The sequence below is a fragment of the Gobius niger genome (genome assembly GCF_951799975.1).
Source record: "Gobius niger genome assembly, chromosome: 11".
Classification (NCBI taxonomy): Eukaryota; Metazoa; Chordata; class Actinopteri; order Gobiiformes; family Gobiidae; genus Gobius; species Gobius niger.
The window spans coordinates 17,324,424-17,351,594 of NC_136862.1; the positions used below are offsets into that span (position 1 = coordinate 17,324,424).

The window sequence follows — 27,171 nt, forward strand, 5'->3', positions numbered from 1 at the left end:
TAAGATTGCCAAACAAAAAATGTCAGTATTAGCAGTGCAGGTTTAGTCATAGTGCAAGTGGTTGATAAAGTGACGCAGATAAGTGATGTAAATAAGAGCTGCTCAGCTCCTCTACAATCCCGTGCAGTGGGTGGGAGGTGTTGTCCATGATGGAGGTGAGCTTTTTGTTCCCCAATTAACCTCTTAAACCCCACATGAACCGAGCACCTTTTCTCCAGTTTGGTTTAGCCCAAATCGAAAAGCTTCTTGAAAAATAGCAACAATATTAGACAAAAATTATGCATCATAAGAGTGACAAAAATATGACCAAAAAATGCAATGAAAAAGTGACAAAAATGTCTGATGAAAACGCAACATAAAATGTCCTTGGTTAATGCGTGGAAGAGATTTACACAAACCCCAATTACACGCTGAAAAATAAAGGAGTCAAGGCAGTAGAATAGAGGCTAGTATTTATTTTCTCAGAGAAAACAAAATATCTTGTAAAATTCCCACCACTCTTAATATTCACTTTCTACGACACTCTGTAACAGCAGCTCAGTGTGAATGGTTTTCCTCAGTATAGATCAACACATTTCATTTCTTACTAGTATTTTGGATGAGAGCCACCAGCAAAGAACCCATTCCATGGTTACCAGCTTCACTTCAGCACATGATTGATGCATATAAAACAAACAGCAAAAATATGCCACGACTCTATCTAAATGTCATGAAAAAATCACCCATGATATCGCTATATCTGTTAGTCGGCTACTGAACGTGATATTGTGGTTAGTTTGCAATACGGTACTCCAAACATCTTCACCAGCTAATGCAGAAGAGAGCAGGCTATTACAGGGCAGGCCCCTGGAAACTGAACTGAACATGGTAAATATGTGCCGGTACTAAAGCAGTTCAATAACAGTCTTTCCCAAAGATCTACAGCATGTGTCTATACCACTTAGTACACTTTGGAGGAGCATCGCGCTTGTCAGGGATCAAGAATTGCCAATAAGAAGCAAGAAATTAGGTTATCGTGAGTTGGGAAATGCTTAAAAGCGTTCACATTGATGAGATGATAATGTGAACACAAACTGGACACTGGACTTTGTAAAATGAAGCCCATTAATCTGATATCCACAGTTATAGAACAAACTGCAGGTGCTTTAATTAAATTTAGGCCAAACCGGTTACTCTTTTTGCTCTGTTAGGAGGCGCCAGCTTTTTGTTAAGTTTTCTGAAAGTCCTTAAGATTGCCCTGTCTGTAAATTGGATACATCTAATAAAATATTTTAACTGTCACGAGGAGGATGGTACAATAAGACAAGACTTTTAAATAAATAATGATTCAGTGCCACAACATCTGGGCAGTGGATTTCCCATTCCAAAATGCAGAGGGCACTAACAGAATATATTACATTGCCACTATATCCAATTATAGACAACGATATGCCATAGAAATACATAAATATTATATAAAATGAATCTGATATATCGGACAAGCATTGATTTGTGTTCTAACTTTGGGCTAATTCCAGGGATGCATCATGTCAGTAATGTAGAGATTATTATTCTCTATAAATGGGCGAAAGGGGAAATGAAAGTCTTGTGGGGCTGTGCTTAAAACAGAACAACAGGTCATGCTAACCGAGGCCAGTTTGGAAATACTTCCCTTTTTTGCTCTGAAACGTTTCCTCTGAGCTGGGGCGGCCAGAGGAGTGAAGTTTGAAGGGTAAGCAGACACGGGGGGGGGTTGGCAGAGAGGTGCAGCGGACATCACGACTGAGCCGCGTTCTGGTAAATGGAGGCTTTGTCTTTTAAAAGGGCTAGACATAGATGACAGCTCCAGCTCCCTGTGTGAAACAATCACACACAAGATTCAAAATCAGCCTAATCACAATCACACAATCACACAATGACAGTACAGTGTGTGCGGCGGCGTCTTACCCTCTGGAGGCTCAGCCATGGGCGGGTTGAGACAGTACATGTGGAAGCCCCGATCACAGTCGTCACAAAACAGAAGCTGATCCTAAGACGACAGCCAATAAAGAGAGACGTTACCACAAACTGCAGTGTTTCTCATTCTGTGACAGAGGAGACACTGGTGGTGACACACAGGCTAACTTTCTCCACCAAACATGCTTAAAAACATTGATCAACATAAAGAGTTTTTTGCATGACACCAGTCTCCCAAAGTGCTTTCACAAGGGAACATTTTCATTCACACTTGTATGGAGCCACAGAAGGGCAAGGCAATTCAAGTGTTTTTTTTTTTTTTTTCTTACTTTAAGTGTAAAAAAACTTGCCAAATGGAAACATTTCTTGAACTTGGTCACTCAAATTGAGGCCAAATTTACTTATTTAGCCTCTTAACCTCCCCCACCTGAACTGAGTGCATTTTTACCCAAATCTAAAAGCTTCTCAACTGGAGAGCAACAGTGTAATGCCTCATTTGAAAGCTAAGACCTACAAAAGTGATCGTAACTTTGTTGTCACATTGTCGCTGCGTTTTTGTTTTATTTTTGCTGTGGTTTTGTCTCTTTTTTGACACTTTTTTTTGTCACTTTTTGCAGCATTTTTGTCACGTTTTTGTGTCTCTATTTTGTGGCTTTTTTGTCATGTTTTTGCCTTGTTTTTGTCACTTTTTTGATGCGTTGTCATCCTCGTATTTCTCGCTTTTAGGTTTTGGGTAGCGCCAAACTGGAGAAAATGTGCTTGGTTCAGGTGGGTGTTAAAGGAATAGGCCACCGTTTTTCCATACTGAGATATGTTCTTACCTGAGCTTAGACGAGTTCATTTGTACTTGTCTGGTCTTCACCCGTGCCTTCAGTCACGTAACCACAGCACAGACGGCGTCAGCAGGAGTCGAAATACCAGGAGTAGTTCGGCGTCCACACAGTGAAGTGAAAATATTACTGCGTAGATGTCGAACCACTCCTGGTATTATTACGCCTCACAATAAAGTTCCCCCTTTTTATCCGCTCAGAAAATATACATTGTTTAATTTTGTGTAGCTAGACTTTATCATGTAACACTTCACGTAACCATATTTAAATAGGTAAATGTGGAAGAGCTTGGTCGCTTCTATCTTCACCTCGTTTGGAGCTATAGAGGAGAAAAGGAGAGGCTAAATGCTAACGCCGTCTGTGCAGTGTTTACGTGACTGAGGGCACACGTGAAGACCAGACAAGTACAAATGAACTTGTCTAAGCTCAGGTAAGAACATATCTCAGTATGGAAAAACGGTGGCCTATTCCTTTAAGACGTTAAGAAAGTTGCACTTATTTCTAGATTATTTATTTGAAGACTGACCTTCTGAGATCAGCATTCACAAGGGGGTATTGCCATAAATATATATAAAATGTAACTATATTGTTCCATAAGTGACTGAATAAGCGAGATTCCAACTAGAAAAATGTTATAAAATAAAATTAAAAGCTAAAAGTGTCTCCATAGTGTCAGTAGAAGTCAATGTGAATGACTTGACACTGAGCTTTAAAAAACGTACATCATTTTCGGAGGTGCCACATATGTTGCAGCACTTGCACTCGATGCACTGCCATCGGTACGTCTTCACAGCCGCCATCATGACCGGAGTGAACTGCAGGCACGACGGATGACCTGCAACCAGCATTTACCCGTTACACCATTATACTTGCACTTTGTTATTGAGGAGGTGTTTATCTTTTATATGAACAAACCTGAGCGTCCGCAGTCGGAGCAGGACACTAGCTCCTCCGACTGGCCCGTCTTGTGGTTGGTCTTGGAGTCTCCCAGGCAGAAGTCACAGTAGTTGTTGGGCAGCGCGTTACCGTCGGGGCCTTTCTTTGGGGCTGTGAACGAGACAGAGATGGAGGTGAAGGGAAGCGTTTGCTGTGGGACGATCCTGTAGCGAGAAGAGTATGATATTTACTTTTGGGCTCATCGGGCACAGGAAGGGGGGGCTCCAGGTCTAAATCCTCCTTCTCTTCTCCCTCCTCGTCCACCAGGTGGGAGTGTGCATAGTGGTAGCTCAGGCCGGGACGGTTCTTGTAACGCTTCCCACAAACTGTCCCCGAAATGAAACACACATTACAAGAGTTATCAGTAAACAGGCACTTCCTATCAAAGGCTTTCGTACTGCATTGCTGTCTGTATAATGTGGTAGCTCAGATAAATAACGAGGGGACATTTTCCTTCTCTTAGACTATAAAACAAGTCATTTTTTATAGCTAGTTATAATCAAACCTGAGTTAATTTTTCATTGAGGTTCTGTTAATAAGAAACTGATGGGTTTGTGTAAGAAGCTTGAGAGACAAAGCTTCCATTGTGCATCCTTCGTCACGAGGGCTGTTTTAGGCTTGTCATGAGACGAGGCCGAACACTTGAAATCATTTACTTTGATCTTAAGTCGCTTGTCATTTTCCACAAAGTAAGCAAACTCCAAAATCTTTGACAAGTTTGTGCAGGTTCTATGCAATGGCACAGGGCACAGGGTCAGCTCCAGCAGGCGACAGTAAATAAAACTAAGTCGTACTGAGGAAGCTTCTTGGATCAGAGGCGAAACTCAGTGCAGATTAATATTTAAACCTTAGCAGCTGTGACAGGAGCAAATGATGTGGAAACAAAAACGAGACACAGGGGAAACAGGATTATACGATGGACTGCTCCAGTTACACCTAAATAAGAACATGCCCGTTACCTCTGTTGGAAATCTCACCAATGATCTACAGATAAACGGCGGTGTCTCACATGGACAAAAAAACAGAGAGTGAGGACAAAGACCGTACAAGTGAAAAGAGAAAAAAAGTACCTCTTTCAGAAGGTTTTGAAATATGCTTTTGTTTGAAAGTGTCTGAAAGGGAGAAGGAGAAAAGAGAAGAGCAGAGACAGACTCTCAGAGAAATAAGCTCAAAGATCGACAGCAGCCAGAGGAAAATACAGGAACAGTCAGTGTCATCGCAGGGTGGAAGTGAAAGGAGGACTTCCCATAAATCAAACACATTTAAAAGAACAACTGGGGCTAAACAGTATAGGATGTGAAGCAATAAACAATTTAATATGTAGGAATTTGAAGATATTGACACAAACGTCCCGATAGGTGTCGTGGAAATGTGGTCCTTGTACTCACTGTCGCAGGCGTATGGCTTGTCTCGCTCCTCTTGTGCAGCTGCATCCATTTTCTTCTTGTTGGCACCGACACCTCGTCCCTAAAAAAAAAGACATTCACCACAGTAAAACAAAGTGATACTAAGTGATTTCTTTCAGGTCCTGTTTTCAAACAAACAAAGAAAAGTAAAGCTTATTCTTTTGAAACTGACAGCTTTCAGGGACCTGATAATGATACCTTCCACCAGGCTAATTGGTGTTAGCATTTAGCATTAACTTAAAATTGCTCAAAATAACACATAGCGGTGTATCCTCCAAATGTCTGTGAACACAATATATTGCAAGGGGCAAAATGTACATGAAGTACCTTCCCCTTCCCTTTGCCTCTTCGTTTTGGCGTGTCCTCCTCATAATCCTCATCATCCAAGTCATCCAAGAAATCATCTGGCTCTGGGATTCTCTACAGCAACAATATCAAAGGCAGAGTTAGAAAGTGTGGGGCAATACCATTCATATTGTTCCAACTCTCAAAATGAGCACCTTTCGAGCGCGAGAGGCCGGGTTGAGGCCGCCAGTGTAGTCACTCATGTTGGAGTCCTCTTCAGAGCCGCGGAGCTCTGAGCGTTTGTCTAAAGTGTCTCCCTTCAGCAGCGCTTCGAGGCTGCTGCCGTCCGACGACAACAGAGCGTCCTTTTTCAGGCCTAAGTCCAGCTCTGAAAACACAGACACACTAAGTTTGTGCTTCTTGTTTGTGTTAATACAGGTTCATTTAATGTCCGAGTTTGGAGTGAATTAAATACTTTTTTTTGTCTCAAAATGTAGTACACAGAGGTTCAGCTGTTTTTGGTATACCTGGCTTTAGCTGGGGGAAGATCAGGCAGGGCTCCTCCGGTGGATGAGCTCTCCGTCGTTTTCTCCATCTTCGGGACGGGTAGGTGTAGAGCTGTCCTGGAGCCAGGCCTAAAGTTACATTTTAATGCAACTGTCACTATGGTGTAAATGAATCTTCTTCACACGGTTGACTCAACTCTTTTAGCATAATGATAAGATAAAAAAAACAATGTTATAACTTGAATCACCTGGTCCTCTGTGTCTCTTCTCCATCCAAATGTAACAGTTGCTCTGAGCGACGCCGGTCTGAGAGTCCAGGAATGGCATGCGCACACTCCTCTCTGCGCACAGCCGGGTGTTGTAGTTATGACACTGCTCCAGGGCATCTCTGTAGCACTGCTCTCCCAACCTGATCAACAGAGTCACAACAGAGTCACATCAGAGACACATCAGAGACACATCAGAGACACATCAGAGACACATCAGAGACACATCAGAGACAATGAGTTACAGGCATGCAATTCACCTGCTGCTGTTTCTGGTTAAGTTTCTTTGTCATTGTAAAGAACTGCAATTGCATCACATACTATTGTGTAATAGGCGTGTAGTTATTATTATTATGGACCTTTTATTATTCAAGGTTAACGATCAGAACTATATGAATAAAGGAAATCCAGTCCATCTGACTTGGGACTTTGTGACATTGCAGTGACACCATTGAGAAGAGCCAGAGCGCACCTGTTTGTGAACCCACGGCAGCAGAGACACATTTCCAGGTGAACGTCACAAGCGTCAGCCTTGTTTGTTTTAACTGTTATTGTCACACATGTGTTAATCGGAGGCACAGGCCATAAGCCCACATCAACCTCAGAAAGACATATTTTCATTCATTCTGGCCCCTTTTGCCCGTGCTGGTGCTAACGCTGCCACATTGACACTCTCCTTCGTGTAGTTAGCCGTTAGCGGCTGTCGTCTGCCTGGCGTTAGCACAGTAATTAGTTAACAGTGCAGCTAAAAGCGCACAAGAAGTTCATTACACGCGTTTATGGAGAAAGTTCAGTAGTAAAACATCCCTCATTATGCTATTCATATTTCTATAACAGCGTTTTTGAATGTCATAAACTAGATTGCTAACTATTTGTCCAGTCCAGGATGTGAAGAACACACGACGGTCCGACATGACTGTCCTAATCAGAACTGGAGATAAGAGAAGTGACACGACCGATAGCTCTTTAAAACGTGAATGTTTCAATACAAGAAGCCGCTGTGTCACACAGTAGTGTAGTGAAATAATGAAGGCGAAAGTATAACACTTACAGTTTGACAACATTCTCAACAACAGCTGCCATCTTGCTTTTATTACACGGAAAGTGACTGTGGGTGTTACAGCCTTACAGCTACAGCGCCCTGCGTCTGAGCGAGTCACCGGAACAGGGCCGCCTAGTGGCTACTACAGGCTACTACAGGCTACTACAGGCTACTGTCTGTCACCTGCTCAGAAGTGCCTCACACAAATATGTCTCCTCCTTCAAGGTAACATTATAACCTGCTAAAGAGTCCATTGATTATTGGCCAAATACAGAATAAAATAAATACACATACAATTGACTGATTGATAATGTATTTCCCAGTGGTGGAAGAAATACTCAATATTCTTACTAAAAGTGCAGATACAGGACCAGAAATGTACTTAAAGCCACACCGTGTAGAATTTTACCCAATAGATAAAATTGAAATACAAGCATGTATCTTATGGCAGATATTTTCCTCATTGAAAAGTACCTGTACAAACAAACATTTATGAGGCTCACCCTTCCTAAGATGACTGTAAACTTTACCAGGAGTGGGTGCGTCTCCAGCTCGTCTCCATGGAGATGTGACTAAAGATAGTAGAATTTGAGATTTAAACACGTTAGTTTTTCATCCAAGTCCACTCGTTTATTAACCACTGCAGTAATAGCATTTTCTGTGTTGAGCTGGTCACTAGGAGCATGTTTTGTTTTGCCGGCAACAGTATAGTCCAAAATGTTACGCAGTGTACCTTTAAGTAAAAGTAAAAGTATCTGATATCATGTAATTAAGTAAAAGTACAAAAGTATGCATTGTAAAATGTACTTTATAAGTAAAAAGTAAAAGTGTTTATGAGTCTAATGTGCAGGATTCTTTTAAATCATTTGAATCAAACCAGGGCTAAACAAGTAAACCACTTACTCAAGTCAAAAACAGGAAGTTAACCAGGTCTAAACCCGGACTAAACTACGTCAGGTCTAAACCAGATCTAAACAAGGTCTAAAACAAGGGGTAAAACAACTAAACCAAGTCCAAACTGGGACTAAACCAGTTCATCATGGAGAGGTCACTTTGAAAATAAAACACTTTTGCTTTTAACCTCATTTAAAAATGTAGTGAAGAAGAAAGTACAGATACAGGCTCTAAAATGTAGTGAAGTAAAAGTAAAAAGTATTCATCATAAAATGTACTCAAGTGAAGTAAAAGTACCTATAATTTGTACTTTTTACTTGTACTTTTTACTTTGTTACTTTCCACCACTGTTGTTTTCACATTATTATGTCCAGCATTTATATATATTATTATATTTATGATACATTCACATGATAGCTACATGTACTGCATGTTTTTACTCGGGCTGGACGATACATATCACGATACTCAGGGGCCGATCCGATACGTATTGTGATACACAGTGTTAATTTTGACATATTTTAATTTAGTTTTAGTCTTAGTCTTTTGACGAAAATGTAATAAAATTTTAGTTGAGATTTAGTCAAAAAAAATATCTTCAATTTTAGTGTAGTTTTAGTGGACTAAACTTGTAAGTAAATTAGTCAACTTAATTTAAGACAAATACAGTAATTATAAGTAATATTTACGTCATGTGTCCAAAGTTTATAAACCAAATGACATTTATTGAAGTGTTACGATTGAAAAGTAAAGAAACACAAAATGCAACGAAAGGGCTGTTATTGGAAAATACGAGTGCAGGATAAAAATGCCTCCAAACACAAGTATTGAAAGTATCGATATTTGTTATTGCAGTGTAAGATGTAGGAAGCACTTTTGGAACCACTGGTCTATACAACACTAGAGTAAATAAAAAAATGTGTTGCTATTGTAGATTTGGGGACTGACTGTTCTTTTGATTGTGAAACTAGTAAAGGTACAATATTTAAAGGAGAAAAAAACACACACACATTACACCGTTTGATTAAATCATATTTTATTATTCCTAATAATAGATGTCGATACACAAGTCAACAAACATTTTCCAATTTGTAATGAAAATGCTCCACAGCACACTGACATCGTGTGGAAGCGGTCTGGTATTACAGACACATACCTGAAAATGGACAGAAGTTATACTTTTTGCAATAAGTTGCATTAGTACAGTAGTAGTAATAGTAACAACAGTAGCAATAATGATAACAGTAATTAATTGTAGTGGTATTAATAACATCTCTGAATCACAGAGGAAGAAACAGACATTCATCAAAAGCATTGAGAAATTAAGGTAGGTTTGACAGATTTATCAAATGCTGCAAGACCAGAAACTAGATGTAAAAGCTCCAACCTGATGACCGAGTTTCCTGCCTTCTATAAAAGGAAGCTCAACTTGTATTCAGTCCCTGTTTACCCATAGTGAATACTTACAAATAAAAGTTTCTCTTCAATAAGTTAAAACTACTGTACTTTTCAAAAACCCATTATCAACAAAATAGTTAATTTTCATGACCAAAGCTTAATAACAGCACAGTGCTATTCTCAAAGGGATACCAGATGCAACACCATATTAATATACAGTATAGCCTGTTAAAAGACACTGCCACAAAACCAAATGGCCAGGAAAACTGAAGTGTGTTTAATATACAGTGCAGTTAACGTGCAGCAGTGAATGAGAGAGACACGAGAGCTTGTAAAAGGACGAGAATCATTTTTGCCTCATATGACCAATTTGGCCAAACTAATTGGAGTCTTTCACATTCCAGTGAGCAGGTAAGAAAATACACTATTTCAACTTAAAACTGTCGATATCTAACGGTTCTCATCAGAGATTGGTGATCGCTCTAAAAAGGTGATTATTTAGGACTCAACTAAACATGCCTCCATTCGAAATTGTGCACAATTTCACAAGAACTGGCTCACCTATGTATGCAATGACTAATTCACATTGTGGTTTAGTTTCAGGCTACTTATACTTAACTCAAACGACACCAGGAACCAAAATCAAAGTGCCACAGACAACACATTTACCTTTAGAACGCCGTGTAAAACATCAAGTGCTATCAGCTCTGTCCATGCTCTGATATAAAGTTAAGGGAGTATTTTGAAGTCCCGGTGGACACACATTCATTTTAGTTTACACTATTGGACCTTTGTACACATTCCACTTAATAGCTTTGAACACAACGGGCCTCTGGATCTGTACAATCATAAATTATGTATGACTTGTAAAAAATAGGAATCTTCTCTGTGAGATTTTTAGCTGCGTTTTGACGGTAAAAAATAATAAACTGGATTGTAAATAGTGTTGCCTGTTGATACTGAGAGCACATCTTAGATTATCACGAACCCCGTGCATCAGTCCTCCCTTGTACACGGCCAAATGTTTACTTTACAGCACAGTAATAGCACGGTAATGGGACAGAAATAGCATGGTAAGTAGTTATAACGTTTTGCACATGTGGTAATTTACAGTCTTCATACCAAGGATAGCTTCACGATGAATAAAATTACCAAAAAATAAATCGTGTGTGTTATATTTCCATGTAATTACCATAAATAACATGCTATTACGCTCTTTGGTGCCATGCTTTTCCATCCCATTACTATGCTATTACTGTGCAATAAAGTAAAGTGCTTCCATGTTCTCTAAGTAACCCACACAGTGCGATAGGAATGACAGTGACGTATAAATATCAACCGATATAAAATCATGCCGCAGAAGTATTGAGCAAAAGCCTGTCTTAAAGACTGTAGGGCTGCTCCTTCCAGAGAGAAGAACCTCCCCTTTCCTCGTGTGAACACCCGGCTTTGCATTTTAGACCTGAATCCCTGACATACATTAGATCATTGCCACAGGGCACGATTGACATTTTTTTCGGTAAGAAAGCTTCTGTCGGGGGGGCAGTCGAATGGAGGCTGGGATTAGGAAGGTTTTATTTAGTGTGGTGGGTTCAAGTAAGGCTCAGTACTGGGACAACACATTCTTGTACTGCCGGTCCCATTGCTCGCCCTCTCCGGCTGCTGTACCTGCAATGTCCCACTGTCCTGCTCCCATCAACACAGTCCGCCTCGGAAAATGTGCTTCAGCGTTTCTCTACACACGGCCCTGACCTTCCACTCACGATAAAGAACAGAAAAAGAAGAGATTGAGATGAGGAACTAGGAAACATCACCGTAATAATATCAGTGATAAATCCAAAAGCAAACAACAATATCAATTGGCTTTTTTTTTTTCTTTGTGTCTCCATTGCGCTTGGGGGAAAAAAAAGCAGCATCCATCTGGCCACGCATTTGATCCATAGAAACATAAACGTGCAAACTTCACAGCACCACAACTCTCACGCACACACTCACTAGAAAACTATTCTCCTCTGCATAAACGAAGCAGAAAAGATTTCTCAAAGAATATGACAAAATAAAGGCCAAATTTAAGCAAATAAGAAAAAAAAAACACAATGTACTGTATAACCCCCCCCCCCAATTAAAATTATGATCACTTACTGCAAACAACTAGAAATAATTGAGCTTTATTTCGTAAAATGCCTCATGAACGGCCTTTTCTTACGTAAAAAGTAAAAAAACATACAAGGGCAAGCCAAACATTCTCTAATAATTAATGTGCTTTTGCACAACATGAATCAAGATTATCTACTTGCAAAAATTAATTAGTTTATTTCTCAAACCAGCAAAAGATAAATAAAAAATAATAACAGCAATATTACTGGTCAGGTTAATAACATCAATATCCAAAATGACAGATGATCCTTCCCTAAATGAAGCGTTGTAAAAGTAGGAGAACAACTATGTGCCCCAAAGTGGAAAACCTCCCGCTCATCAATGACCCTTTATCCATCAGACGAAAGGCCATCAATGGATTTCTTTTCTTCTTTAAAGGGGAATGAACACGGAAGGTTTTCACTCAATGGCACAACTAAATATGAAGGAAATTATGTGCGAACATGGAAATGACACATAAATCCTGAAAAGGGGAAGAATCAAATAGAAAGAAAATGTTCTCCGTGAGCCACATGCAGCGGCTGTCGGCCACTTCGTCTGGATCTGAGCACTGTGTGTGAGAGGCCTTGGTACTTTCTTTGATTCAGTTTGTTGAAATTTTGACAATGTAGTTTTCCAAGGATTTTTGCAAATGTTCTATTTCTTTTTACCAAAAAAGCTAAACCTCTTTTCTCGATCCTTCTCTTTGCCTTCTTTGTTGCGCATCGTGACGGCTCCGGCTTCACCTGACCCGGGGGAGATGGGGGGCATTGTCATAGCGCGGCTCAGGACTTTAGGGCCACAAGGAGAATCTCCTGCCGCCGGTGGAATGGAAGTGTGGATGGAGCGGATCCAGGAGCTCATCTCCGCCTGTGGAGACAAAACACAACACTGAAGATACCAAACAATCTGAGTAACCTCTTAACCCCCACCTGAACCAAGCACATTTTCTTCAGTTTAGCTTTACCCAAATCTAAAAGCTTCTTCAACAAAGCAAAAAAATAGCTGCGGAATCAAGACAAAAAACAAAAACATGAAAAACGAGGAAAAAAAAGTCTTAGCTTTTCAAATGAGGCGTTTCTCTGGCTGTAAGCTCCAGTCAAGTTTTTAGATTTGGGTAAAGCCAAACAGGAGAAAATGTGTTCGGTTTTCGCAGGGGGTAAGATGTTAATACACACTTTGTTTTCTAAAAATTTGGCACGTTCGACTTTATTTAGAAAGTCCCAAAGTGCTTTCCGCATCCAAACAAGTATAAGATTAAGTCACAATAAAGGTAGACAAGACAAACACAACATTAAAGGTGCATTGTGCAACTTTTGATGTGGGAAAAAAAAGTTTTATTTGCGCGTATTTGACCTTTCAGTGACCCAGCGGCCTTTATTTTGCCTTTATTTTCCAACACAGTGGCCTCTATGATGCTCCAAGATGAATTGTTTTTAGAGTGTCTGGTTTTCACTGCTGACACTCCCACCAGAATACCTACAAAACAATTCATCTTGGAATACTGTAGAGACCACTGTGAGGGAAAGTAAAGTAAAAGTTGCATAATGCACTTTAAAATGACTAAAAACAGGATTCAAATGCAACCGCGAAAACACTGAGCACTAGATTTAGTCAGTGACAAAAACAATGTTATTCCTCATTAAAGGGGCAAGATGGAAGTTAGTCAGTTTATACTCACTACTGCCACCTCTGGTCTTATGCGTAACTGCACCTTTTATATTAAGCTCGTGCATGACAGCACTTCGGACCTGAATTGACACCTTTTTGTGCAACAATGCAGGATTTTAGAGGCAGTTGTGGTGAACAGGTCTGAGCTCATTCTACATATTAGGACATGGCTGGAACATTTAGGGGGATGAAAATACTTAGTTTAAACATTTTTAAACTCTGTATAGTCCCTTTAAATTTGTGTTAACCTGAACCTAGTGCATTTTCTCCAGTTCGGCTTTATCCAAAATCTAAAAACCTTCAACGACAAAAAGAAGCATCAAAATAGCGGCAAAAACGAGAATGAAAACAAAACAAAAAGCGACGAAAACATGACAAATAAGTTATGAAAAAAAATTCCATAAAAAAGTAAACAAAAACAAAAAAAGACACAAACACACGTGACAAAAGAGTTATGATCACTTTTGTACACTGTTGCTCTGGAGAGAATGCGCCCAGTGGGTAAGAGGTTAAAGGAGTCAGTAGATGCAAACGTGTATCTTACCTCATCTTTTGCTTGGAACAAGAACTCTTTTCCATCTCCCAGCCTGCACATGTTAAGTGGCAGGTTAGTTTCAGTTATAGCATATTAAAGTAGCTTCTTTGGTAGTTTTCCTACCTAAGCTTGAACACATGTTTCCTCTTCTTGTAGTCATTTGCGACTTCACACACAGCATCTCCGAGGCTTATGGGTACCTCTCCGTGGTATGGAATGCCATTACTTGCACTTTTGCCGTCTTTGTAGAAGCCTAGACTCCCTTTCCTAACAACACAGTACACATTCTGCCATGACCTGCAACAAGAGGTGACAGGGTTCAGAGTGTTAAGCAGCTGATAAATGGTTTATAATGCGGTTGTAAATGCTTGAACTGTTGGTTACCTGCTGGCCGCCTTTTTGTTGTGGGTCTCCATCTCATGTTTGCGACACAGCATACCCTCCATGGTATCTGGCTCGGACTCGGCAGCGCCTCGAGTTGGTAATGTGGCAGATGGCTCGAGGCGAGATGATGCAAGCCCACTGTCCCGGCCTGGTCCATTCACAGACTCAGTCTCGGAGCCCTGCAGTCGGAACAGCAGTACTTAACGAATGGTCGGCATTGTAAAAGTGGCTGAGAGCAAGCAGTGAGCAGCAACGCAGCCATTTGACAGCCATAAATGGAAAGCCATGGTGACACTTGGCTTGAAAACATTACATAGAACTAAAATATACTGTACAGGGATAAATACAAACTAAATATACAGCAATTACATTTATATTTTTCTCTTCCTATTTCTAGGACAGAACAAAGTTGCATTTTGACTCAAAATACATTTTAACAAATTGCTACAAACTTGGCTCTGCAGATCTATCGCCATTAAAGCAACAAACACCAATGATGGAAGTGCGTGAAAAAATGGAGCAATGGTTGCAAATTATGTTTTTTTTCTACGGAGACAACAGCACTGAGGTGGACCAGGATCTAAGCAAAGGGATTGGGGAAGCTACAAAGTACTCACACGCTCCTGCTGCTTTGGTTTATAGACACGTTTAGGCTCAGATTTCTTTCCCACTGACACTGACTGCGATAATGACTGCTGGTAAAGACGCAATTGGAAAATATTATATAGACTGTTAGAAGTGCAGCTACACACTAACACAGTTCTGTAACAGACGGAGCAAAAGGTCTCCAACCCCATTTTGATGCTCAGCTTCACATAGAAAACATACTAGTAAACTTTGGACATGTTTCGTGGCCACAAGCAACAACTGTATAAATGATAAACCACAAATATGAACTCATACAATCAATGGCTGTAAAAGCACACATTTATATGAGTGACATACTGATTAAACCAACAGTAATACTAGTGTGATGTTTTAATGACATGTAAAGATAACATGGGAAGGACAATACAATAATCAAATTAGTACAAGTATGATTCAAAACAGTTTATGTCTCACCTGAGAAGTGTCATTGTCGCTGTGGACTCCGTTCACCGATGCGGACTGATTCAATGTGGTCTGGTCCAAGCTTGTTCTGGATGTGAGAATAAATATGTTTATTTGAAGCGATTCTGACCATACATCTTCACAGTTTCTCACACAGGTTGTTGGTACCTGGCAGCAGAGTCGTGTGGATGACTTTCTGCCTCTGACTGTATTTCGACAGGTGGTGGTGTAGGTGGTCGTCGTGCTCGCTCTTCTTCTTCTCGCCTTCTCTGCGCTTCTTGCTCCTCAAGCTGCAAAGCGCCAAAACATTTGAATGTAGCTCACTTTTTTTTCACTCAACCTCATTGCTGAACTTACAGTCGTGAGTTTCTCTAACAAAACAAATCGTTCCTCCCATGCCGCTGCGAGTTTCTCAAATTCCTCGTGCCGTTTGATGAGGCTCTCCACCTCATCCACATTTGCACCAAGTTCAGCCGCTCGCACAAGAGGTTCTTGCCCTGCCAGCCATGACTCTGCTACAGAGGCATCACGTCCAAACTGCAACACTTCCAGCACTGCACAAAAGAAACCACAAGAAACAGTATTATTTGAGTATTAATCGGGAAAGCATGCTGTGGAATCATGGATAAACGTGAAGTAAATAACCGTTCTTATAATCAGTTTGAAATGAAGGCGACATACTACATACCGATTTGTAGGTGGTCCATCTTGTCTTGCCACTTTTTGTTGATCTTCTCTCTCTTTTCCTGGAGCTGAACAAGTTTTTCCCTTATCTGTTATTCAAAAAGTAATACACCAATCAAAAACTGCAACACTAATCGTTTTCCTATCGTATAACTATTGTGTGATATTTGTAAAATTACCTCATCAGATGCGTAGTGATTATTATTAATAAGAGCTTTTCCCATATCAATACAGGCAGTGAAACTGTCTGCTCTGGCCTCAATTTCTGATTTGATGTCCTGATGATTGGCAATAACAAGTCCAGCAGAAGACACATCCCTGAAAAGTAAGTCACACAAAAGGATTTAACCATTAATGTAACATAAGCATAAAAGTGCATGTGTTCAGATGTGTCGACACTCACCTTGGACTGTCATGAGCGTCAATCTGTAAGTTGACCCCGTCCATCCATAGCATCAGATCCCGGACCATGTTGAAGAAGCGGAACTTCTCGATAGTGTCCAGCAGGAGGAGCCGGCGAGACTTACCAGCCTCAAGGAGACCCTCCCATGCAGAGGCGACAGCGTGTTCACTCTTTTGAATGTCATCTGCCTTTTCTCCAGCATAAGCTTTCTGGAGTCGTGCGGCGTCGTCTTGCACCTGATTCACCTGAGGAAACAGATTTATTCCGATATAAGCACATTCCCTGTGAGTGGCGCGATCTTTGTGCGGATCATTACCTGTCCACTCAGAGCTTGGATGTCGTTTTCGCAGGTGTTGTGGAGTCTGTGAAGGTGCTGGACAGTGTTTAGATCCCGGCCCAGGTCTGAGGGAAGAGCCTCTTTCTTTTCTTTGATTCGTCCCAGAACTTCCATGGCGTCCTGGTGGAAGCGGTGAAGCTCGTACGACGCAGCCAACATCTGCGTCCGTGTGTCGATTAGCTCCAGCAGGTCGGCCCAGGCCTCATTCAGACCGTCCTTCCACTCAGCTACACTGGCATTCTCTGGGTGACCCGACTCAATCAGGTCATCTGCGAGTGCATTCACACCGTCAACGCGCTCCTGGCCGATCGTGCTGGTGTCCCGGGCGAACTCGCGGAACTTGTCTCTGAGCATCTGAAAATCAGCAGAGCCTGTGTCAACAGCTGGTTAAAGTTTTCAGCACATTTTATAGCCAACAAAACTTACAGTGACATGTTCGTAATCTTGTCCGAGTTCATGAGATCCAGCGACCACTTCCCTCTCAGCAATCCACTGCTCCAGGTCATCCACTTCTCGCTTCAGCTGAGTCAGTCGTAACCTCTCCTGTAACCGACCGCGGCGCTCCTCAGCCAGATCCTTCAGCCCGGCATAAAGCTTGTCCACTTGTGCTTGACGGAGAGTTATTCGCTCACTATCAATTGTGGGTTAAAGAAGGAGTTGATACAGTTCAATTAAAGACGTAATGGAAAATAAATCATGCGACAGCGAGTTGTCAATCTCACCTTTCTGGGTGCTCACTTGTAACCATGAGGCGACTGCTGTTAGAAAGTTGGTGAATAGTCTGAGCGTAATCTTCAAGAGCTTGTTCCAAACTCTGGTGCTTCTTGACCATCACTAATGCACTCTGCTCATCCTGTGAAATGGGATAATATAGGGTAAAAATCCTTTTAAGAAGAAGACACTAGAATAGAAGGTCATTTATTAGTATCATACTTTACCTTGGCCTTTTCCTCAGACATCATATGCAGCTCTTGTTCACCCATCCATGCCTCAGCTTCAGCAGCATCAGCGTAGAACTGCTGTGCGCGGTGAGCCTCCAGGAGCCGAGCGTGACGATTGTCCGTTTCACCTTTGAGCTGCTCCCACAGCTCATTCAGTTCAGCGAGGCGCTCCGTGAGCACAGACTGCCTCTCACTGTCCACCTGGCTCTGGTCCTGGCCGCGTTTATGGATGTCGTCGATACGCGGCTGATGGCCTTGGATCTCCTTCTGCAGGGTCTAAGAGACCATTTTTTTTGTTAAAGGTCTGGTTTGCCTTAAATGCATATGTACAAACTTTGACAGATGTAGACTTGCTTAATGTAGAGGGAATGTACCTGATTCTTCTTGATCAACAGTTGTACGGTGGGTAAGTCTTTTCCATTGTCTGAAGATGCTGCCATGGGCATTCTCTCCTTTATCCACAGCTGTAAATATAAAACATAAGAGTTCACACCTTTGCAAATATTAATAGAAGTTTGTATCATTTATGTTAACTTACAATTTCATCCTCCAAATCTCTGTTGAACTGGTGAGCTTCTTTAGAGGCAAGCAGTTGTTGCCTCCGCTGTTGAAGAGGCTCCTGAAGCAATGAAAAACTGTCAGTTACTCTTCTCTGTTGACCATCGACTTCAACAAGTCCAGCGTCCTCCTGAGAAAGGGCCTGGGCCTGGCTCTGCAGCGACTGGACCTCCTTCTCTCGAACTTCCATCTGATGCTCGAGCATCTACAAAAACAGTGCAAACTATGAGACAAGAGACACTTGACTACACTTGGTTATTTTTTTTTTATAAATGTCCCAAACAATAAGTACCTGGTGCTTTTTGAGCAATATGTTAACGCTGGTTAAATCTTTGCCATAGTCGTCACTGTGAAGCTGACCCTCAAGGTTTTTCAGCCAGCCATCCAGGGCTGAGCAGCTCTGTGTGAAGAGTTCAGCTCTGTTGGCATCAAACAAACACTGTGCCTTGGTTTGAGTGGTGCTCTCCAGCTCCTCCCACTGTCGCTGTAGATCCTCCAGAGTCTGCTGGACAACAGGCTTCAGCTCAGGCTTTTCTGCCACAAGAGCCTGACCCTCCTGTTAAAAAAGAGGAGAAAACAATTTGCCTGAATACATGTTCCCACGGCATAGGGAAAACACTGTGAATAAGACAAACCTTGTCAATTTTATCCAGCCAGTCTTTGTTCGAGGCCAATTCTGCCATAAAGGCCTGATGTTTCTGCCATTTACTGTGTAGATTCCTGGCCTCATCATATGACATGTCCTGTGCCGTTAGCATTTTTTCATTGATCCACAATGTCAGCTACAGGAAATTAAGAGAGCACATTTTTAATCAAGAAATTCTCATTCCAATGATAGAAGTAGAAAATATAAAACACAATTTACTTCTTGTCCATCTTGAAGGAAGTGCTGAAGTTCACGATTATCTTTGAGCTTGGACAGAAGCTCATTTGCACTCTGTTTATTTTTAAGATGCCTTAAATAATTAAATAAAAGTTCAGATTTCAAACAAATGAAAAATAGAAGACTCAATGAAAAATCCTGTACTTTTGCCCTCACCTTTCCTGTACGGAATCCACTTTCTCCTGGATCTTATCAGTGTTTGCATTGCCGTCGTTAATGAGCCGCCGTCCCGCCTCCACAACACCGGTTATCTTCTCCTCGCTGGCCTCTGTAGTTGTGAGAAAATCCTCATGTTTCTTGATGGCCTCCTCAGCCCCCTGCAGACTGGTAGGCATCTCTGTGTGGGACAGCACATACTCCTACACAGAACACATGTAAATAGAAGATACTGGTTATCCCATGCTTAATTAGAGAAAGAAAATATGCTGTCGAGAGCAGAGCTGTCCTCTCTTCTGTTTTAAAGTGTGGTTATGGGTTTACATCTCGTACATTTCGAAGACAAAAAAAGGCAAAAAATGAAAAAGTAATATAATGTTTTTTGAATCTATACATTTCTGTAGAACCAGGATGATTGTGTAGTAATCACTTTTGAACTTGATACATATATGTGTTTTGAAGACTTGCAAACACACCTGACTGTTGAGAAAAGCTTCAGCCTGCTTTGCATCTCTTAAGAAAGTCTGAAAATCGAAAGCTTGAGCCAGGAGACTGTGGCGGTTTTCCCACATGCGACGAAGCTCATGCCATCCTGTATCCAGGGCCTGAAGCCTCTGGGCCAAGAACATGTGCTGGGCATCTGTCTGACCCTGAGTCACCTCTTCACCAACTGCACGCATCTTCTCATAGTCATCCTTATAGTTGTCCACCTCATTCTTGATATTCTCATGCTGTGCGAGCAAACTCTCAGCCTCGGGCAGAGAGGTGGGGATGTCCTCTGAAGCTATGGCAGTCTGAGTGCGGGAAAGCCAGGACTGAAAATCATCCAAATCTCTGAGGAAACCTTGCAGCTTGCTGGCTTCTCCCAGTGACTCCTCGCGTCGCTTCATTGTTGAGTTTAACTCCTCCCACACTTCCTGAATCTCGGTAAGCCGTCCTTGAATCTCCCCAGCTTGATCCGGATGCTCTTTGGCCAACTTCTCTGCCTCTTTATCCAGGTCATCCAATTTCCCCTGTAAAGACAAAGCATACTCATTTCAATTCCAGTCACTCTTTAATACTGTACATTATCTGTGGATATTTCTACTGTACCTGAATGGCCTCCAAGTCTCTCTCCATGCCAGTGAGCTTGCGCTGCAAAGCCATGACTCCAGCCAGATCGTTGCCCAGGCCCTGTGTGGATTCAATCACTTTGGTCTTCTCCTTCATCCAGGTCTGGCTCTCATTACATTCTAGATGGTAGTTTTGGATGTTAAGAGCTGAATCCAGTGCTAGCTTCTTCTGGCCAGCAAGTTGTTCAAATTCTGTCCACCTGTAAGACGCATGAAATGGAAATGATGCAGAATACTAGAGCATCACTCAAATACATTGAAATCTAACATGTTTTGACCTATTCCCCTGTAAAGCACAGGAAACTCAGGCAGCTGACCTGTTATTGAGCTGGTCTTTGGTCTGGTAGATTGTGTCTTTGTTGCAGTTGTCGGAGCTCAACAGTTGTTCAGCCACTTGGTTCACATCCGAAACTCGACTGCTCATGTTGTTCATCTCAGGCTCTAGTGTCTCAAATCTACAGGTAAAAGATGAAAAGATGAGAGGTCAACAAACTGTGTTTTCAAGACAGTAAATACGGTATAGAGTAGACATTACGTACCTCTGCTGGACAACCTCTAAGTCTTCAAGTTTGGTAGGAATCTCCATGCCATGCAACCACTGCTCTTTTTCCTCCACCCACACCTGGCAGGCATTAGCCTCACTGAACATACGATAGAGGGCCAAGGCGCCCTCCAGAGCCTGGCGGCGGGCTGCTGAGAGAGTCTCAAGCTCCTCATAGCGCTGCTCAATCGCAGGTAAACGACCTTCCACCTACAGAGTGCATAACAATAATAGCTTAACTACAGTAGGTACATATTACACTTAACGTAAATCAGTCACTTAATACAAACCTGAGGGGAACTTGTGTACGCCTGAGGTAAAGCCTGAACCTGCTCGTGTAGAGACTCAATTAGAGGTCTGTGGCTCTGGATTTCTTCCTCAACCTCCCTCTGTTTTCGAGCCAAGGTTTGGGTAGAAAACTCATCATGGCCCACTTCCGGACTGGACACCTGTCGAAGAGTCTCCATGGTCCAGGCCTCCATGTCGTTAGCATCTGTTTCAAACTGGTGCAAAGCCACTGCTTCCTTCAGTCCCTGCTCCCTCAGCTTGGTGGTCTTAAAAAAGGCAAATTACAACAAGTTAAGGAAGAAGAGTCTTAATGCCATCCTCCAGACTAAGTAGAACGAGCGGCGATGTCTACCTCTTCCAGATGTGCCCACTGTGCCTGGATGTCTTGGATTCTCTCTGTGACCTCTGGCGCTCCAAAGTGACCCTCATTTACAAGAGTTTCTCCGGCAGCGATGCTATGACTGAGTGGCCCGTAGCGAGCTGCCATCTCGTCCCTGAAGGCCTCATGCTTGCTGAGCAGGTGAAGGGCAGAAGTAAGATCGCGGCCAAAGTCCCCACTGGTCAAGATCTGCTCCTGTTCCCTGATCCAGGAAGCTTCTTCTCCCAAATCCCACATGAACTGCCACAAGCGCCGGGAATCTTCAAGACGCTCTTTGCGTGTCCCAGCGAGCTGACCCAACTCCTCATAGGCTCGACCCAGCATCTCCACTTTCTCACTCACAAGAGCTGGCTCACATGGTTTATAGGCTGGATTCATGACAAAGAGGCATCAAGCTTAGAGCTGCACTGCATAAGACAACTGTTCATCAAATATTATGTAAAACTCACCTTGTTCATAAGAAGTAAAGCGTGTGGCTGCTCCCTGAACTCCCTTTATTCTCTCTGCCTGAGCAGAGATGTCCGCCTCCACCAGGGTGTGCTTCTGCAGTAGGTCTAATACATCATGTAAATGTTTACCACTGTCTTGAGATTGTAAACGACCCTAGGAGGAAGAAAAAAAAGCTTAAGTTTTGTGAGTTAAAAACCCAGTTAATAAACTATCTTACTTTCATGTCAGCCATCCAGTCCATAATGTAGCGCATTTCTTCAAACAGTCTTTGCAGGTCGCGGTGCGCATTGAGCCGCTCTCTCCGCGCCGCCAGAAGCTCCTTTAGATATTCCCAGAGTCGGAGCACATTGTCTCTTCGTGCCAGAATACGACGCACATCATGATAGTTCTCTGCCTCTAACTCTTTAGCCACAGCCTCAACGGCAGCAACACGCTCCCAGTAAGCGCCAATGTCTGTCTCAATGGCCTCGTGTTTACGTGTGGCTGCTTCAACAGCTCCAAGGTCAGTTCCAAAGTTGTCCTTGAAACAGACATAAACATGAGTGAAAATTCATAGGAAAAATGTTACTGACTTGAGCCTATCTCGAGCTGTACCTGGGACACCAGTCGTTGGTTCTCACTGAGCCATGTCTCTCTCATAGCTGCTTTGCGATCAAAACGAGCTGCCAGCATCTCCAGCTTTTCTTGTCGAATTAGCTCATTTCTCAGAGCCAGTTCTCGTTCATGCTCTGCCTTTTCAAGTCTCTCCCAGGCCTGAAGGATACAACACAGAAATGATCAATATTTGCACACTGATGTTCTTCTAAGAGCGTTCAAAACAAATCCATTCAGACGTCTGAGCATTCACCTTATTGATGTCAGATATTAGTTTTCCCTCTCTTGGCATGTACACTTTCTGGTTGTTAGCTCTCATCTTACTCTGTATTGTAAATAACAGAACTTCCAAATTCCCTTTCTCAGTGAATCTGTGAGAATCAGAGAATGATCGTTATTAGACATGAAAGACAATGGATTAAGATGCATATTAAATGTGATCAAACTTACTTGGGGGGTTTTTCAACTGTTCTGTAGGAGTTAAAAGCTTGAAGCTGGTTTTGCACCGCGCTCAGAGAGTTAGCCAGCTGTCGATCATTCAGAGTCACTATCGTCTGCTCAATCCACTGCAGCAGCTCTGAAGCTAATGTCTCATATTTATCAATCAGTTGATCCGCTTCAATGGCATAGTCCAAGACCTGAAACACAAAGCTCACTTTAACATTGAAAAGACAAAATTAAAACAATATTGTGTCTCACAAGCGGAAAGAGTTAGCCAACCTTTCCAATTCGTTTCCCCTCCACTGCCAGAGCCTTCATCTTAGAGAAGTAGTGGTAGTACGTCGCCACATATGTAATGATTGACTTCTCATCGGGTTGGTCAACATTAACATCTAGGAAAAAACAATATTTACGTTGTGAACAGATGCTGCTTGACTCTATACAAAAACATTGACAAGCTCCCGAGGACACACACCTTCAGGATCCAGAAGCTTTGATACTCCAAGCTCCTTCTCTGCAATATTAAAGGCATTTTGAAGATTGTAGTGGGCATTGGACCTTTTCAGGTTGTCGAACTCTATCAGGTCAGGCCTACATAGTGATACACAAAAATAAAAAATACATTTAATCTTAACAACGTCTCAAATTCATTCACTGTTGTAGTCTATTAAACACAAAGTCAACTTCATGAGCAGGTCCATCAACCAGTTAATACTGTAGAAACAATCCACGTATATCAGGCTTAATGCCAGCAGGGTGTGTAAGTGAGCAAAGCCGGCACAAGTCTAAAGTCTGGGATATAAGTAGGTTACGCTGTAATCTAGGCCATCTATGACTGAATATGAGCTGCAGAATGAAACATGAATGTAAAATGATGGGAAGATAGGGGTATTCAAAACGTGTAATAAAATTCTACTTCTCATCAAATCTGTATCTGAAAACGTGTGGAACAGAAAGTGCAGGGAGAAGTCATTGACCTGTGTTTGTGCACAATGGCATTGAACGCCAGGCCGTCTCTCCAGCTGGTGGTGAAGTTGTGGATGTTGACATTAGGATATCTGGAATAGTCAAATTACACATTGATCATTAGCCTTGAGCTGGGATAAAATGATATTGCTGAGCAGACTTCTCATACCCAGCAGTTTTCATTTGGCACCAAAGAAGAAGAGCATCTTTCGCTGATTTCTTTTCCTTGTTGTCCTCGGTCTCGACACTGATGTCCTGAATCTGGAAATAAAATGATGGGTGTTGTCGATATTAGTTGCACATATATAATAGGTCAGGTGCAGGTTATTCCAAGGGGTAATAAAGTGATTGCAGAGGTATTTATTAATGACTGCTGGGTCAATTAAACTGTAAGAGGATTTATTCCTTTTTAAATTGCCAGTGGAGCTCTTCAACATGCAGAGACCTGACGACCCAAAGGCGAGTCTCAAGTTTGAGATGGATTACTGGGACAGGATTTTGGCTAATAGTAAAATGAGAGTTAAACCTGGAAGCGAAGGATGATGGTCCAGATGAGACCCAGTGTGAGCCGGTGGTTCCCGTCAACAATGTCGTGGGAGCCCATATTTTCAAGGTGGACTTTCTGCTCCTTGAGAAACTGCAGTGCTTTATCAACATTTTCCAGGCAGTGAATACGCATGCGGCCCTTGGTGGGCTTTGGCTGTGTGGGGAGTAGATGGTTCGAGTTATTTTTGTAAACACTGGTCATGAGTTTAACACAAGAAAAATATGCTGATACAACATGTTGTAATGTAGGGTAGGGTCATGAAGGGGAAGTAGCAGAGGCCATCTATGGGACACTGACCAGTTGCTCTCCTGACAGCACTTCCAGCAAACGGATTAACATGCGGCCATCACGCAGATCAGTGTATAAGTCACCAATGCGACTGGTCACTCTGCCCAAGTGAGAGTTCACCCATTTGGTGAAGGTTTTCTTCTGAACAGCTTCACGCTCATCTGTAAAACACACAACAGCAGACGTATGTTCAGACACATTATGTTACAAGCTCTAAATGGCCAGTAACTATTAGATGATATTTTATTGATGACTAATACTAGTCATCTATCAAATTATAAAATAAACGTTTAGTCTGACTACAGTTAAAGGAAATAGTCTTCACAAAAACACTCTAATGCCTTCACAATCACCCTCATAATACCACTTTAATGATCATAGTTAATGAGTGTGACACAAATTATTTGCAGACTCGATAGGGGATTATTCCACAATAAATGACCAGATAAATATCCGTATATTTAGTTTAGATCTTTCTAGTTGCATTAAGAACTAAAAAGAGGTACAATAAATTAAGCTGTAGCAGCAGCTCAGACATATGGACCAAGGGAGTAAGAAGCTAATCCCACACCGCCACCTAACAAGGTGACCTCAATTCTAGGACACAAGTCTTCCTGCCATTTAAGAAGACTGGTGAAGCTTGGTACTTGATGCACTGTGTTCGCACAAAACCCCCAAGAACTGAGAGAAAATAGATCCTAGGGCCAGGTCTGCACTATTGAGTTAAAGCAAAGCCCTTCCTGCAGCAGCTAATAAAACAATAATGGTTGAGATAAATGGATTCTCGTAGAAAACACTGATAACAGAAGCTATTTCAGTGTAATCTGGTTGCATCATAACACAAAGGAGTTGTGACACGAGTTATTCAAAGTGACAGTTGACTGATTTTGACATCTGCAACAGCGGAGGATGGAGAAATACTGTTCCACAATTAAAGGTACATAAGACACTGATACCGTCTGGACAGTGTTTTGTTTACCACACAATGTATGGCAGATTTGAAGTGAGGACTGCATTCTTATGACGGTTTGGTCATGTCACGACAGCACAAGAACCAAGAAGAATACAGGGACGAATGGTCCCAAAATATGCTCTTGGTGTTGATGTGCCTCTAATGACAAGGCCAAAGCACAACAACAGGAGGCAAACACCGCCGTCTGTGTCAGACATGTTTACTCGTTAGAGCAAACAGAGGCATCACCGGACAGTGAGGTGAAGAAGCACCGCAGCTGGACAAAATAATGAGCTGTTCAGTTGTCTTTATCGCACTCTCTTGTTTCCGCCAGGCCCAGGGACAAAACTGTGTGAGAAGGAGCCATAGCTTTTTTATGTCGTCATTGTCTCTGAAAACACCTGAGCAGCATGCCAACATTGTTTCACAATTACACAAGAGATAAGAAACAGGACAGTGGGAAAATGTCAACCACAGACGCCAAGACTCTAATTACTGCTAAATCTTCTGTAAGCTGCACACAGAATAAGCCTATATTTTGTAGACAAATACACCTAAACACACCAAGGGCTGGGGTTTTGGAAGCTCCCACACAGCTCTTTGATCAAACCAACAGTGAAATGTTCAGTGCTCAGTGTTCTTCAGTCTCGTCATGGGAAATGTCATCAATCATTGATCATTGATCTAATTATCTGTCTCAGGTTATGAATGGAAACTGTGTCAAAGACAGATACGAACATGTCTCGTCGATCACAATAAACACTTTGTTTCTGGCCGTGTGGATGCGTTAGGTTTGCTGGCTTGAAGGATTGTGGGGACTTGTCTCAAGGGTTTGGACAAAATATAGTTTTGTTGTGATACATGCATCGTATTGAAAGCCATAGATCGCAATACTTTTGTTACTAAATTATACACTCTTCCATTTGCTCTTTGCAAAATGTTTTACTTCATGTCAGATTCATTAAGATTTAGTTTATACCTTTTTGGAAACTCAACTTGTAGTTTCTTATTCATTCAGCGTATGGTACTGCAGTTCATTATAATGACAAGTCATTGCACAATACGTATCATATCAGTTCCTGTGCATCGGGATACGTATTATTGTAGCCCTAATCTCAGTCAAGGAAAAAAATACCTCCTTATATTATGTATACCCACTTTTTAACACCCAGAGGCGACCCTTGATAAGACAGTAATCTTCAGGTAATCTCAGAAAATAGGCTTCAAAGCTAACCTTGTTTGTGTGGTACATAAAAGCCGGGACAAAGGTCAGCAAAAGACTGGCACACATGAAAGATGACACAAAAAACTAAAGTCTATAAAATGAAATATTTCTTTAATTGTTCCTGAAATTAAACGTGTATTTCAGTAAAAAAG

General features: G+C 41.8%; 2 protein-coding genes across 5 annotated transcripts in view; both read right to left on the reverse strand.

Moving 5' to 3' along the window:
• Window positions 1-440: 440 nt before the first annotated feature.
• Window positions 441-7,320, reverse strand: dpf2 (double PHD fingers 2). Of its 2 annotated transcripts, XM_079565722.1 has the most exons (12): window positions 7,216-7,320; window positions 6,147-6,307; window positions 5,920-6,027; window positions 5,608-5,780; window positions 5,435-5,527; window positions 5,090-5,168; window positions 4,772-4,813; window positions 3,893-4,027; window positions 3,681-3,812; window positions 3,488-3,600; window positions 1,927-2,008; window positions 441-1,832 (listed from the first exon to the last, which is right to left on the reverse strand). In XM_079565722.1, the coding sequence occupies exons 1-12, from the start codon at window positions 7,245-7,247 to the stop codon at window positions 1,756-1,758; spliced, it is 1,227 nt and encodes a 408-aa protein (XP_079421848.1). In that variant the 5' UTR covers window positions 7,248-7,320; the 3' UTR covers window positions 441-1,755. The 2 variants fall into 2 exon arrangements, with proteins under 2 accessions (XP_079421848.1, XP_079421849.1); XM_079565723.1 differs by lacking the exon at window positions 4,772-4,813.
• Window positions 7,321-9,119: 1,799 nt separating this feature from the next.
• sptbn2 (spectrin, beta, non-erythrocytic 2) overlaps window positions 9,120-27,171 on the reverse strand; it is a 31,898-nt gene continuing 13,846 nt past the window's right edge. Inside the window, exons 3-40 of one of the 3 annotated variants that reach the window (XM_079566603.1) lie at window positions 24,852-25,003; window positions 24,534-24,707; window positions 24,177-24,268; window positions 24,019-24,099; window positions 23,517-23,632; window positions 23,321-23,433; window positions 23,051-23,238; window positions 22,854-22,971; window positions 22,601-22,759; window positions 22,224-22,526; window positions 22,006-22,159; window positions 21,530-21,924; window positions 21,180-21,443; window positions 20,888-21,099; window positions 20,666-20,803; window positions 20,329-20,548; window positions 19,713-20,249; window positions 19,237-19,439; window positions 19,063-19,153; window positions 18,833-18,979; window positions 18,490-18,753; window positions 18,178-18,402; window positions 18,014-18,103; window positions 17,637-17,915; window positions 17,421-17,551; window positions 17,125-17,329; window positions 16,678-17,052; window positions 16,362-16,606; window positions 16,138-16,276; window positions 15,963-16,047; window positions 15,632-15,828; window positions 15,443-15,564; window positions 15,287-15,362; window positions 14,842-14,916; window positions 14,225-14,403; window positions 13,964-14,137; window positions 13,850-13,892; window positions 9,120-12,504 (exon numbers count right to left, since the gene is read on the reverse strand). In XM_079566603.1, the coding sequence (XP_079422729.1) occupies window positions 12,292-12,504; window positions 13,850-13,892; window positions 13,964-14,137; window positions 14,225-14,403; window positions 14,842-14,916; window positions 15,287-15,362; window positions 15,443-15,564; window positions 15,632-15,828; window positions 15,963-16,047; window positions 16,138-16,276; window positions 16,362-16,606; window positions 16,678-17,052; window positions 17,125-17,329; window positions 17,421-17,551; window positions 17,637-17,915; window positions 18,014-18,103; window positions 18,178-18,402; window positions 18,490-18,753; window positions 18,833-18,979; window positions 19,063-19,153; window positions 19,237-19,439; window positions 19,713-20,249; window positions 20,329-20,548; window positions 20,666-20,803; window positions 20,888-21,099; window positions 21,180-21,443; window positions 21,530-21,924; window positions 22,006-22,159; window positions 22,224-22,526; window positions 22,601-22,759; window positions 22,854-22,971; window positions 23,051-23,238; window positions 23,321-23,433; window positions 23,517-23,632; window positions 24,019-24,099; window positions 24,177-24,268; window positions 24,534-24,707; window positions 24,852-25,003 (6,974 nt within the window). In that variant the 3' untranslated portion in view covers window positions 9,120-12,291. Of the gene's footprint in view, window positions 12,505-13,849; window positions 13,893-13,963; window positions 14,138-14,224; window positions 14,404-14,841; window positions 14,920-15,286; window positions 15,363-15,442; window positions 15,565-15,631; window positions 15,829-15,962; window positions 16,048-16,137; window positions 16,277-16,361; window positions 16,607-16,677; window positions 17,053-17,124; window positions 17,330-17,420; window positions 17,552-17,636; window positions 17,916-18,013; window positions 18,104-18,177; window positions 18,403-18,489; window positions 18,754-18,832; window positions 18,980-19,062; window positions 19,154-19,236; window positions 19,440-19,712; window positions 20,250-20,328; window positions 20,549-20,665; window positions 20,804-20,887; window positions 21,100-21,179; window positions 21,444-21,529; window positions 21,925-22,005; window positions 22,160-22,223; window positions 22,527-22,600; window positions 22,760-22,853; window positions 22,972-23,050; window positions 23,239-23,320; window positions 23,434-23,516; window positions 23,633-24,018; window positions 24,100-24,176; window positions 24,269-24,533; window positions 24,708-24,851; window positions 25,004-27,171 lie in introns of all 3 variants that reach the window. The other 2 variants (XM_079566602.1, XM_079566604.1) reach the window with 2 other exon arrangements.

Bases quoted from the DNA above. Each gene is read 5' to 3' on its own strand.
- dpf2 (XM_079565722.1), bottom strand. From the start codon at position 7,247: ATGGCAGCTGTTGTTGAGAATGTTGTCAAACT. The intron at 5,781-5,919 runs GTATACCAAAAA...CTGTGTTTTCAG, and splicing joins CTTCCCCCAGCTAAAGCCAG to AGCTGGACTTAGGCCTGAAA. The intron at 3,813-3,892 runs GTAAATATCATA...TCTCGTTCACAG, and splicing joins TGTGCCCGATGAGCCCAAAA to CCCCAAAGAAAGGCCCCGAC.